Raw genomic sequence first — 13,276 nt, forward strand, 5'->3', positions numbered from 1 at the left:
ATGGGAGTTGGGAATATTCAGTCTGGAGAAGAGGAGGTTGAGCGGGGACATGATTGCTCTATTTAAGTATTTGAAGGGCTGTCCCTTAGAGGAGGGCAGGGAGCAGTTCCTGTTGGCAGCAGAGGACAGGACTTGCAATAATGGGTTTAAATTACAGGTGGAAAGGTACCGGCTGGATATTAGGGAAAAAGTTTTTTACAGTGAGAGTAATTCAGCAGTGGAATCGGCTGCCTAGGGAGGTGTTGAGCTCCCCCCTCACTGGCAGTCTTTAAGCAGAGGCTAGACAAGCACTTGTCAGGGATGCTCTAGGCTGATCCTGAATAGATGGCCTGTATGGCACCTTCCCACTCTATGATTCTACGCTTCCTGGTTTCCTTCTGCAGCAACTGTTTTCTCCTTGCTTGGACAATGAAAGGCAGCTCAAAAACTACAGTTGTCTGAAGCAACTGTTTAGCGTGGCAGCTACTGCAAGTCATTACGAGGCTTCTGTACATCACTCAATGATTACTGTAATTTACTGGCTGCCTCTTAACGTAAAAGCAGCTAACAGTTAAACCATGCGCTGCTTCATCACGAGGATAACCTGCGAACCGAGACCTGCGGAGTGTTTAGGAGGAAGCGGGAGGGGGCCCCCACACCCTGCCTGGAGCCTTACCTGGATGTGCCGGAGCTCTCGGACAGAGGCATGTCCAGGCTAACCGGGCTGTTGCTGTTGCGCTCGCTGCTCTCGTAGCCGGACTCCATCCTCTGGATCAGGCGAGGATGCTGATCGGCCACGTAGTGCACCCCGCGGCCCAGAGTCCACTGCTTGTACCTGTGGCAGTGGTTCGGTCTCGTTTCTTGAATCACTGACTCCTTCAGCCCATCTTCTGTAAATTCTTTAGCTGACAAAGTTCAGATGACAGAAGAGTCACATTTTATTCTTCCAGCCTCTATACGCTTTTTTTTTAAAGGGGTCAAAATGAAAGTTTAATGCAGAAAAGATCTCTGTGGGCAAACGGCAGTAGCTATTAGTCAATATTTAGGAAGAGAAAGCTTTAAAGATTCCCTCAGACAATGTCATTCACTCAGCGGCTGAAGCGCCACACGCGGTCCTTTGACATGCCGTCTGTGGCTCTTCTGTTCCCCAGCAGGAAGTGGGAGATGAGCGGAGTGAAAAGACAAAAAAATAACAGTGAAGTGCGGGGGGGGGGGTGTTGGTTTATTCTGCTGTGTGGCCCCAATGCATTTCGCCTACACTTGTTCAAGGGGATCCGTATAGCAGAGTCCTAGCAGTTCCCGCAGAAACAGAATGTCAGGCCTTGAAATGTGTTTTTTTTGCCCTTCTGTTCCCCAACAAGGCCTTTGCCCCTGAACCACAAAAACCAGCAAGGCCATTGCCCAGTGGGGCTTCAGGTCAGCAAGAGGGAGCAGAGCCACAGAGAATTTGCAACACGTCCCCCAGCATGAGACTGACCATGCCTTGACACACACACACACACACACACACACACACACACACACACACACACGGTCTATTTCACATCCTCCTTTCAGTACTGAAAGAACTTCAATCTATTATGCCCCAGATCGCACGTACACACACCCCAACTCTGTTTTGCAAGTACCGGGCTGCAAGCACTCTTCTGGGACAGATCAAGACCCCGTAAATTGAAAAAAGGGCCCGCAAAAGAGCCACCACTTCTGCACTGCGTGAACAGGCGTTGGGATTTGCTACAGAAGGTGAAGCCTGAAATGGCTCTTGTGTGGAGCGTACCTGATGTCAGCTAGGGCCTCTGTCCCCCGCCTGGCATCTGCATCACAATGGAGACCCGCCCAGGATAATCGCTAGTATGATACCAGGTCCCGCTGAACAATGCCAGGGAGACCTGGAGATCGTCTAGCTAATTCATGCGTTAATTCCTTGTATGCGTTTTCAATGAGTAGTTACCGGCAGTTACCTTCTGTATTGTTTCCTTGTATCTGAACTATCAAGACAACTCTGCCGCACCTCGTCCTTTTGTGTTATACCCTGAACATAATCAATCCTATTGTATGTACCCTATAGTTATACTGGTGTTTTCCCACGTCTGTATTCTAGCCTTATTTTTCTATGGACTTACTGAACTCGCTGGCTTTCTTAATAAAACTTTCAAACTGCGACTACGTCTGGAGTGAAGTTCCTTATGAAAGAAATGCAATGAGGTACTGAAGTCTAACACCTGATGACCAGGCAAGGCTACTCAGGAGCACTTTCTGAGTATCATGGGAACTTTATAAATGCTCAGACACCATCCATCATCTGCCATTTTGGGGGGGGACTAAGCCCGACACCATTTGCCATGGAAGCATCTAACTAAATCGTTATGATTGCGAGAAAGGGGAAACAAATTCCTTCAGGCTTCTTCACACAGGGGTGCGCCACAATTCCTTGTTGTGTTTTAAGCGAGTCTTTGAAGCTAAGGTTATGTTTCTCTGCACAAGAATGAACGGGGGGAATAAAAGACTTTCAAGGCCATTCATAAAAACGGTGCAGTAGATGTTACTGGCAATTAATTATATTTATCACCAAGGAACTAATAGCCTGTAGGGCAGAAGTTCAGTTGCACAGACTTCCAGCAGAGTCAGTTAATCTCAGTTAATCCCACCGAAGGGAGCAAGAAATCATGCCTTTACTTTCCTTCACCACAACAAACCAGCTCCTGCCAGGGGCTCCCGGCTCCCGGGGAATTTTGAACACCCAGCTGTCAAAGAGGTGACGTGGCTTAGTGTCTCCACTGGTGTAACGGAGAGAGCCAAACAAAATCCATCCGCTTTGTGTGTGTGTGTGTGTTAAGTGCCGTCAAGTCGCTTCCGACTCATGGCGAACCTATGAATGAAAGTCCTCCAAAATGTCCTATCTTTGACAGCCTTTGATCCGCTTCATAACTGCCCACTTTGCCTCTAAACCAATAATTCTATACCCCCAAAGGTATAGAAATCTATATGGCATTATTCTCAGAGGATGTACAGGGACTCCATTTAGTTGTCAACCAGTATGTCTTTATTGCTATAGCAACCAATTACTGCATAAGCTTGCCCAGGAAATATGTGAACAACAGAACTGGTGATTTACACGGTTTGAAATCAGCTTTAAAACTGTCTTATTTAAATTAGCCCATTCTGAGATTAATAACTATGATATTTAACCACCCTGTCTAAATTAAAAACCTATTTTGCTCGCAGAGGCACAAACCCCTTCCTCTCATATTCCATTGCTTTTCAGCATCGACATGCTGCTTCTCAATGACATACTGAAACATGTATAACTTCTTCCCAGGGGAACATGGGCGGTGTGGGATGCTGGTATCCTGCTCTCAGTCAGTCATGTAACTACAAATCTAACTCACCCATTCCTTCCTTACTCCTGTTTGCCTCACTGTTCAGCCTCTGATTTGGCTCTTCCTCCTTGTCAGAGGTCACTCCATGGGTGTCCGTCCTTCTACCTCCACGGACGTATGTCTGGGGCTTTCAAGCGCTCCCTGCCTCTCCCATCCGCCCACCGCTCCAACCATCGGCTCCGTTTTCCCACCAAATCTCCAGGCACCGATTGCACAGCTGCCCTCTTTCACAATAGGGATGGGGACACCTTCGGGAAAGGGGCTGAGCTACAGGGAGCTGCTGGCCTCCTCCGTTCCTTATGCAGGATTCTGGAGGAACCCTTAACGCCCTGACGCCTCTTAACAGAGAACAAAGAGGAACGGGATGACAATCCTCTTCGATTCTCACCAGAAGAACAGGGAACGCTGCCAGGGTTTGTTTTCCAAAGACTAGGTCTTGGCCTAGTCCTGTGGAATTCTCCTGCTAGAGGCAAACCCCAGTTTAAGTTACTTGTTGATTCTCTCTCTGCCTGCAAACCTCATCATTAGCCATTCTCAAGAGCAGCTGTAGCAAGCAGGTGATTTCTGCTCTTCTCTAGTCCCAAGAAGACCCAGGTACAGGACAGGGCATTCCTCTTGACTGCATATTCCAGTCAAGAGGAATGCCAGGAGGTTTTCAGATTGCTCCAAAGCACTGAGGATCTCCTGCTGCAAATGCTCCTTTTGCCAGGCCAACAGGGCCAGAGCTACCATTAGGAAAGCAGCAGAGAACAAAACACACAAACAGCACAAAGAAAAATTCCCAGCTCCTTCACAGATTTTTCCAGTGCAGCCTGAATAAGCAGACGAGATGTGCCTGTTAGGCAGCCATGGAGCTTAACCTTCCTGGCAGAAATTTCTAGGCCGCAATTAATGATGCACGACTCTTGGCCTTCCCCTGCACCCCCAAACTCTCCCACATCCTCACCTGCATCTTCGGAGAAAGGGCTCAGCGGCGTGTAGCCGCACTGCTTCCTCTTTTCTTTGCTGAAGATGCTGTCAATGTTCAGCGCCTCCCTCTTTGGCCTCCAGGTTGGCCGGTACTTGCTTGACGAACTCAACTTGGATTCGCTGCTACCGCTGTCCATCTCCCAGTCTCGGGCGTGGGAGGGCACCGCCCTGGGCAGTGGATGCATCTCAGCAGGGCCCTTCCCTCCACGCGGAGAGCCCTGGCTGGCCTGCGACGGCCTGCTGTGGATCATATTGCTGACCGTCTCTTTAAAGCCCCGCAGTCTGCTGGTGCTGCTGGACGTTTTGGGGGCAGCTCGGGGCGCCTGCTTCTCCTTCAGCGTTTCTCCTGCAGTTGAAGAGGAGAAAGCAGCTTGAAGGGCAGAAATGGTTTCCTTTTACAATCCACTGCACTATTATTCATATCACCTTCCTGAAAGGACGAAGCCTGATAGGAGACCTCGTCTACCCCCCCCCCACCCGAACGGGAGAGACAGACACACAGAGACGGAAGAATCAAGCCCCCGCCTCCCCTTGCCTTCACTATGATATCCTGATGGCTGCGGCTCATCCCCCTTTTTCCGAGACCTGCTGGAACTCCGCTTGCGGTCTGCCAGGGAGCCCTTCTTGGAAACAGGCCTCTGATTACACTCACTGTCGGTCAGGTGTCCTGAAAGAACAGAGCAGACTTCAGGTGGACGGAGCGTTCCGACCGGCTGCGCAGCATCACTAAGAACAGCAGACTCCGCGCCTTCCCCGCAAACGGCACATACACTAAAAACCGCCAGCGAAGACTCCGGCAGAAACAAAAAGTCCCTGGCTGTAGAGAAGCTGGACCTGAAACTTAGAAGCTACACAACAGCTATGAAACAATTCACTCTCTAGTGATGGGATTCCTTAGGAGGTTAAGCCACAGGGGGCAAGAAACAATGTGCAGAGCCCTCCACCACCCACACCTCCGGGGCCACTGGACTCTCCCAGTGCGCAGACACCAAAAGGCTGAACGCACGAACGCACCCACCGCCTCTCCGAATGGAGACAACTTCTCCTATTTTACTCTTCCCTCTGTTCCGGAAGGATATGCTGCCTCTTCTTTGAGCCATTTTGCAGCCCGAGGAAATGTTTGCATATCAGAGCCCTTTCTCTAGGGGCAGATGAGATCCACTTCATATTTTAAAAAATTCAGTATATTATGAAATGTTTATTTTCTGGACGTGTAAAAAAACCCCAACCTCCCCAAATGCTGGAAAGTACATGTAATGAGACAGGTGAGAAGGGGGAACCGTACCCAAAATCCTCCATGACACACCCCCTCATCCTCCTCACCTTGCAGCAGCCACTTCCTCACCCCTGAGGAGGCAACGTCCACTCCTCCTTCAGAGGGCCACGGCTTTTGTGCTGCCAGCATACAGAGGCCCCCTCGGGGTCGTATGGGGGAGGGGGTGCCCTTGTTTTCTGTGCCTCCCCGTGTTCTATGACACAGCACAGTGCTCAGTGCAGCAGGGAAAGGCTCACAGGCACAAGCTGGCAGTGTCTGGAAACCCCATTCTAAACTATAGAATCATAGAGTTGGAAGGGACCACCAGGGTCATCTAGTCCAACCCCCTGCACAATGCAGGAAATTCACAACTACCTCCCCCCCACACACACACACACAGTATCTTTCTAAAAAAGAAGCGACAGGTACAGAGAAAAAAGAAAAACCCAACCCTGCAAGATTAGCCAGGCCAAGTGCAATTGGCTGATGATGGAATACGACGTTTTGCCTGGAGCAGGCTTTCAGGGGCAGCCCTCCACCATTAATCCCTTGAGAGAAAAACGCCTCGCGCTTGCTGTCAATGAGCACGCAAAGGCACTCGGTGTCCTGTCCGGTTCCCATGGTGATCCAAAGCGTTCCCAGCTCCAGAGATCATCTGCTGGGTCCAGCATGAACTCCTTTGAGCTCCCTGAGGGCCAGCCGGGGCCCGGCGTCTCTCCACAGGGAGAGGGTCAGGCAGCTGACGACACACCAGTCTCCTTTTTGCACAGCAGGGAGAGGCCGGGTCTTTGCACTGCTGAAGCAGCATCCGGCTACAAGAATCCAAAAGTCCTACTTGATGAAAATGATTCTTTTTCACAACAACGGTCTCCAGAATGGTGTACGTACAAAACTTAAAAACGCCCCCACCAGTGTAATAAAACACAGCCATGGAAACTCACAGCACAGCAGCATCAGCCTTGGGCTGCCTTCAGGAAAACATGCCCACCAGGGGCCGGCTGGTGGCCGAGCTCAGGCAGGGAGGCCTCCCGCATTCATAGTAAGTCACCGGGGGGGGGGGGGGCACACAACACCTGCAACAGTGTTTCGTGGAGGAAGAAGGGGGAGAAGCACACTGAAACATCTGGCGGGGGGGGCGCTTGCTCGATGTGCACCTTCACTTTCTGCACGGAGCATTTGCTCTCCCCCTCCTCTCCCCAACCAAAACAGTTTTGGCGGCTTTCACACAACATCATGGTCATTCCAAGCACAGCTTGTGGATCTCCCAGAGCTTTCCCCTAAGCCAGAGCAAAAAACCCACTGCCTTGGGTCCAGCTCAAAGAGGGGGAGGTGCTGAACCTTCAAAACAGTTTTGTTTCACGCACACGCACACACAAGCACACACACCCCGCACGCTTCAGCTTTTCCCAGTTTCCTTTAGTTAACAGCTGTGAACAGCAGCTCAGCCGTTCTGGGGAGGAGAGGGGCTGTGGGGCTGCCGTGACGGTGCTTCTGTGCCCACACAACGAAGGGGAAGAGGGCAGGGCGGTGACAGCAGCAAGGGCCGAGGGGGGCAGGATGCAGAGAGAACTACACGGGGTGGGGTTGTTGTTTTTCCTGTTCCCATGTGGAATAGCCCTTCAACTGTGGTCTCAGGCAACATCAGAAGGCAGCTTGAACAACAGAGAAAGACCACAAACAGGACAGTAAGGCCCTGGTTCTTGGTTAGCCACCTAACCTCCAAAGTGGGGCCACTAGGGATATTCCTAGCAAGGCTTTAGCTGATGTTCTTGCTTGTTTTTTTTGGGGGGGGGGGTTGCTGTCAAGTCACAGGTGACTTACGGCTACCCCTCATGGCGTTTTCAAGGCAAGAGATGTTCAGAGGTGGTTTGCCATTGCCTGCCTCTGGTAGCGAGCCTAGACCTCCATGGTGATCTCCTGTCCAAATACTAACCAGGGCCAACCCTGCTTCGCTTCCAAGATAGGGCTATCCTAGGCCATCCAGGGTCAGGGCGATGTTCTTGGTACATGGACAGGTGTATGTGGTTCTAGGATGTCCTCCGGGTACCCTGGTCCCAGGTTCTTTAGGGCTTTGTGAGTCAAAACCAGTATTCTGAATTGTGCTTGAAGACAGTAAAGATCTTTCAACATTGGCAGAAGGTATTCGGTGAAGCAGATCCCAGTTCATAAGATCCCTACTGCGTTATGAACAGCTCAAGTTTCCAAACACCCCATATATAAGGCAATGCAGTAATGTAACCTAGATGTATGAAAGGCAAAAAAACTGGGTAAAACTGTGCCAAGATTCGTTTTTCCAGGAAAGGCAGCAACCGTCGTACCAGCCACAGCTGGTAAAAGGCACACCAAGCTATGGCTGTCCCTTGGGTGTCCCGGAGTAGGGCAGGTTCTGCAGGCACCACCAGGCTGTTTAGAGCAGCAGACATGAGAGCACCACACCATGCACCACTGCCTGCCCTACAAGCTCCTCCTTCGTTTCAGTGAAGAGAGGAAGATTCTCTCACTCACACACCTGCCAGGATACCAAACCTCTCTGGAAGCATCAGGCCCAGAGAATCCAACAGCCAAGTTCCGCAACATCCATAGCCTTACCGTAGACCCTTCTCCAGCATTGAAATCACGGCAGCGCTCTGCATTACAGGTATCACACACACATACACACCCAAAAAAGAGTGGAAGACAAATGATGGAAATAATAACAAGGGGAAAGAGGAGGGGGCAAAATACAGAAAATTCATTCAGAGGAAGGAGAGACTCAGGGCCAAACTAGACTTCATGTGTGACACAAGCACACAGGCACCTGACCCAACTCGCCATCACATGGAGGAGCCAGGGGACTGACCTCGCAACTGTCCCGTTTCTCTGTCTGGCTCAAGTGAGGTGAGGGTGGGGAAAAGGGGCTCCTGGCATCCTTACCATGCCATCTTTGCCAGCAGAAACATCCACAGGGAGGCCGGCACAAGGTCCCCAAAGCCTTTTCCGCTAGCAAAAATGGTGTGGAACCACGGAAAGGTTTCAAGATAAGTACCCCGTTCTTCTGTGTGACAACAAGCCGGGCAACCACGTTCCAACTGGTATCGCATGTAATGTCTAGTTTGGCTCTGGAGGCCCAGCCTTCAAGGGCCTTGTGCCTCCTTACTATCCAGCCCAACCAGGCAAGACAAGGGTGCATTTCAACCTTTAGCTGTTTGGAGAGGGTGGCAAGGATCTGACTTGGATCAGGGCCATGGCAGGACATTGTCTGCACGGAACTTCTCTACACCACCAGAGATGTTGTTGCAGAGGTACTATTTCCCCCACTGAGGAAACATGAATGGACCTCTCTGTTTGCCCCACTGGGGGTGACAGCCCTCCCGAGAAGTCAGGAAAACAGGGCAGAGGAAAAGGCTGATGCCCTCCCTCCCCTCGTATTGTGTCCTGATCCAAGACAGACCCCAGAACCCCTGCTGTTTTCTCCTCTCCTGTAATAGTATAACTCGGGGGTACTCAAGTACTTGAAGGGCTGTCATATAGAGGATGGTGCAGAGTTGTTTTCTGTTGCCCCAGAAGGTCAAACCAGAACCAACGGGTGGAAATTAAATCAAGAGTTTCTAACAGTGAAGAGCAGTTCCTCAGTGGAACAGACTTCCTCGGGAGGTGGTAAGTGCTCCTTCCCTAGAGGTTTTGAAGCAGAGGCTAGATGGCCATCTGTCAGCAATGCTGATTATATGACCTTAGGCAGATCATGAGAGGGAGGGCCTCTTGGCCATCTTCTGGGCATGGAGTAGGGGTCACTGTAGGGTGTGTGAGGGAGGTAGTTGTGAATATCCTGCATTGTGCAGGGGGTTGGACTAGATGACCCTGGTGGTATCCCTTCCAACTCTATGATTCTATGATACTCAGTCATGTTGATAATGGGCTGCAGATCCACGCTTGGCAAAAGGAAGCATCACTCTCTGAGCACTCAATGGACCGGTGCCTGGGGGGCAGTGTTGTGGGGTGAGCCCAGGCATGACACCCGCACCGCAGCAATCATTCAGCAGAAACCCCTAAGGTTTTACCAGGAAATGACATCGACGCGACAGCAATTTCCCCTTGCCAGCCTCCCTCAAATCCTGACGCTCTTCTGTTCTCTCTCCTGATCTCTTCCCCCATCACTGAGCCTGTGTGTGATGTGTGCATGTGTTGGGGAGAGGAGGGGGCAATTTCCAGCGGGGGAAGGGATGCCAGTTGTCCTGGCCTGCTTGACCCGTGGCTCCCCCTGCGCTACATTCAGCAAAAAGGGCCCAGCTTCTTGGATGATGACACCAAGGCTTCGCCACGGGAGGATCAATTTTCCTCCCCTTCCCAAGAGCCACACCACACCCAACTTGCAGCTCTGTCAAGGTGAGGACAGCCTGAAGAGACACAATCAACCCCCTCCCTAAAGCCCCTGCCCTGAAGCCATCCAGAGGCCTCCCTTTACCCCCCCTCCCTTTAAACTTATCTTCACAGCAGCAGGCAGGGAAACAGAGAGAGCTCTTCCTCCTCAATTGAAGGCTTGTTTTTGAGAGAGAAAACCTAGGAAATTTTTATTACTTCTACAGTTGCTGTTAAGAAGAAGATTCTTCTTGCTGAAAAAGCTCCCAGAAAGGCATGTGCCTCGGCCGGGCTACTGAAGGGTCTTAGGAGCCACCCCAAGTACCATCTTTTGGTTCCCCAATCTAAGTCCAGAGGGGTGGCTGTCTTGGCCTACTGTAGCAAAAGTCCTCAAAGACGGACACCGTTTCTTCCCGCACGAGCCCTCATGAGCGAGTCAGAGCGCCCTTCTTCAGCACTCTGACGGATGGAAGCTCACATTGGAATCCCTGCGGTTCGCCTTCAAGGTTCCACCGGGCTTCTGCTATATTACACACACAGGTTTTTCTATCTTTACCCTGCATTAAGGAAAAGGTTACCTGTGTCCCTGCTGCTTTGTGACGCCGTGTCGTTCTCCATGTTGCAAATGACCGTTCCCTGAGAGTCAGAAGAGAAGTGGCTGACCACGGACTCGTGGTGCGAGTGCTTAACAGGGCAGCTGTCTGTCGAGGAGTCTGTCCTGGTATCGCTTGCAATGGAAGGTTCTCGCCCTGGGAATGGAAACCACCTCAAGAATTAGAGCCGCAGATCCAAAAAGGGCTGGAAACAGTCAAAGGAAGACGGATCATAAGCAAAAGCAAATAAACCAAGTGTAAGAACCCCACAGAGGGACTAGTCACTTTTTGGTCCTGATCACATCCCTTTGCCTCAAAAAGGATAGTAAAAAAATGTTTATTTGCTGTACAAGTTCATTTAGTTGAAAAAAATCTGCCGGTATCTTTTCAACCCAGGCCCCAAAAAGCATGTCCAATGGAAAGCTCTCACAACATGTCTGTCAGATGTTCTGACATGCAAGCGCAGAGAGCTACATTGCCAAAGGGAGGCCACGAAGAAGGCCTCTCTGTGAACATCTGCTGCCTGAATAGGGCTCGTGGGTGGTAATAAGCGCTGGGACCGGGGAGAACAAAAATAAAAATCATGCCCTGAATTATACCCAAAGCAAGGTGGTGCAGGCATTCGAACACGGCCCTCATGTGTCTATAGCATACCATGCCTGACAAGAGAGGAGCAGCTGCAGTCTTCAAGGGCCGCCCTCTCTGGGAGGTTAGAGCGCCTTTCAGGCATGTTCTGAGAGCTTTTTTCCAAGGGATGCTGCCGCCACCCACCGTCCTTCTCAGGAAGCGATAAAGAGAGAGAAAAACCTCCAACCCAGAAGAGTTTGAAAAAGTCACCTGAGTCTTCACTGTCGTAGTATGTCCGGGTGTATTGCTGCAGATCCACCTGCGCAGGAATCTCTTGCGTTGATACAGGGGTGCCTCTGGGGTCGGCATAAAGGAGCAGCAAGGGCTGGTAATGACCCTTAATGCACTTGGTCACCACATCTTTCCACTTGGGACCTATCTGGACAGTTTCAAAACAAAACAAAACATGTCTCAGCAGCTCCCGCCTGGTTTGGTTTCAATCTGAGGTTCACTTTAGAAGAAGAAGAGTTGGTTTTTATATGCTGACTTTCTCTAACACTTAAGGAAGAATCAAACTGGCTTACAATCACCTTCCCTTCCCCTCCCCACCACAGACACCCTGTGAGGTAGGTGAGGCTGAGAGAGCTCTAAGAAAGCTGTGACTAGCCCAAGGTCACCCAGCAGGCTTCATGTGTAGGAGTGGGGAAACCAACCCAATTCACCAGATTAGCCTCTGCCGCTCATGTGGAGGAGTGGGGAATCAAACCCGGTTCTCCAGATTAGAGTCCACCGCTCCAAACAACCGCTCTTAACCACTACACCATGCTGGCTCTCTTTACACATCATTAGTCATTCCAGATTTAGATTTTTTAAAAAGATGTGCCGCTCGTTTTATTCTGCATTTAAAATAACACATTTTTTATCTTGCTCAAAGGGCTTCATTTAATGTCCCAGAATCAACTAAGAGGATAGAAATGAAATCTGAATGTCTTGCGCTGCAGCACTGTCTATAAGCAATGCAAAGAAGCAGTTTATGCTCGTTGCCTGTTTATAAGAGGCTGTGTGATTGAAAATAAAAGATGTAAGTGATAATTAGTATTTCTTAGCCTCCTTTTGAGTGTCACCATATCATTAAAAAAAATTGGCCTTGACAGCTAGTCAAAGCAAATGTTGACAATGGAAAACTATTGTGTCTTACAAACACACTCAGATGTTTCAAAATATGATCAAAATAATACTTAGAAAGGAAAGTTAGGGTTAGGAAATGGTTATAAGCCTTAGGAAATGGTTATATGCTAATGAACATTTACAGGTGATCAAAACTTTTAAGGATGCAAATGTGAATTATTCATAGAATCATAGAGTTGGAAGGGACCACCAGGGCCATCAAGTCCAACCCCCTGCACAATGCAGGAAATTCACAACTACCTCCCCCCTCCACACCCCTAGTGACCAGAAGATGGCCAAGATGCCCTCCCTCTCATCATCTGCCTAAGGTGATTCAACTTATATATAAACTGTTCATTACTCTTACAAATTAATCTGCCTATTGTGGTCCCTCCCCACACCCTTCAAAGCTATTCAGGTCCACAGAAGAAAGACCCCACCCTTCCAGGACCAAAGGGGCAGGAGGTGCCAGGAGGTCATATACAGAAAGGAATTTGGGCAGCACATGGTGATTGCCAGAAGTTCAAAAATTGTTCTTTTTTCTGCTTTATCCCTCTTAATACACTCCACAGCAAGATGCTCAGAGAAGCAAACATCTCAAATGAGTGCCACTGTTGGAAGCCAGGGTACAAGCTGACCTAGACATCAACACCCACTGCACAAGAACAAGTTTTGTGAGCGGACAGAAGTGTGGCCTGATGCACTGATCCCTGGAAAACCTTTGGGAAAGTGGTCTGAATTTCCGTACTCCCTCAGTGCTCAAGCACTTTGACACTTTCCCCCAAAACCCTTTGACCCCCCCCCCCTTACCTCTTTGACATGCGCATCATCAAAGTACATCCACTTGCGGATCTTTGTTTGGAAGAAGAAGGTGGAGTAATGTTTCCCATAATAGCAGATCATCCCAACCAAGTACAGTTCACACAGTTTCGCTTTGTCGTCTGTTACTCTGAAGAAAAGCTTTGAAGGGTAAAAAAGGTAGAATAACCACAAAACATTTATTTTGCATTTAAAAACTTAAATTCATTCTG

General features: G+C 49.8%; 1 protein-coding gene across 1 annotated transcript in view; it reads right to left on the reverse strand.

The window, feature by feature from the left end:
- Positions 1-13,276, reverse strand: part of USP54 (ubiquitin specific peptidase 54) — a 56,263-nt gene that overhangs the window by 23,129 nt on the left and 19,858 nt on the right. The window contains exons 8-13 of the mRNA XM_056848102.1: positions 13,056-13,205; positions 11,349-11,517; positions 10,497-10,667; positions 4,864-4,995; positions 4,306-4,674; positions 656-884 (exon numbers count right to left, since the gene is read on the reverse strand). Of these exons, the coding sequence (XP_056704080.1) occupies positions 656-884; positions 4,306-4,674; positions 4,864-4,995; positions 10,497-10,667; positions 11,349-11,517; positions 13,056-13,205 (1,220 nt within the window). The remainder of the gene's footprint in view (positions 1-655; positions 885-4,305; positions 4,675-4,863; positions 4,996-10,496; positions 10,668-11,348; positions 11,518-13,055; positions 13,206-13,276) is intronic.

This window comes from Euleptes europaea, chromosome 4 (genome assembly GCF_029931775.1).
Source record: "Euleptes europaea isolate rEulEur1 chromosome 4, rEulEur1.hap1, whole genome shotgun sequence".
Lineage (NCBI taxonomy): Eukaryota > Metazoa > Chordata > Lepidosauria > Squamata > Sphaerodactylidae > Euleptes > Euleptes europaea.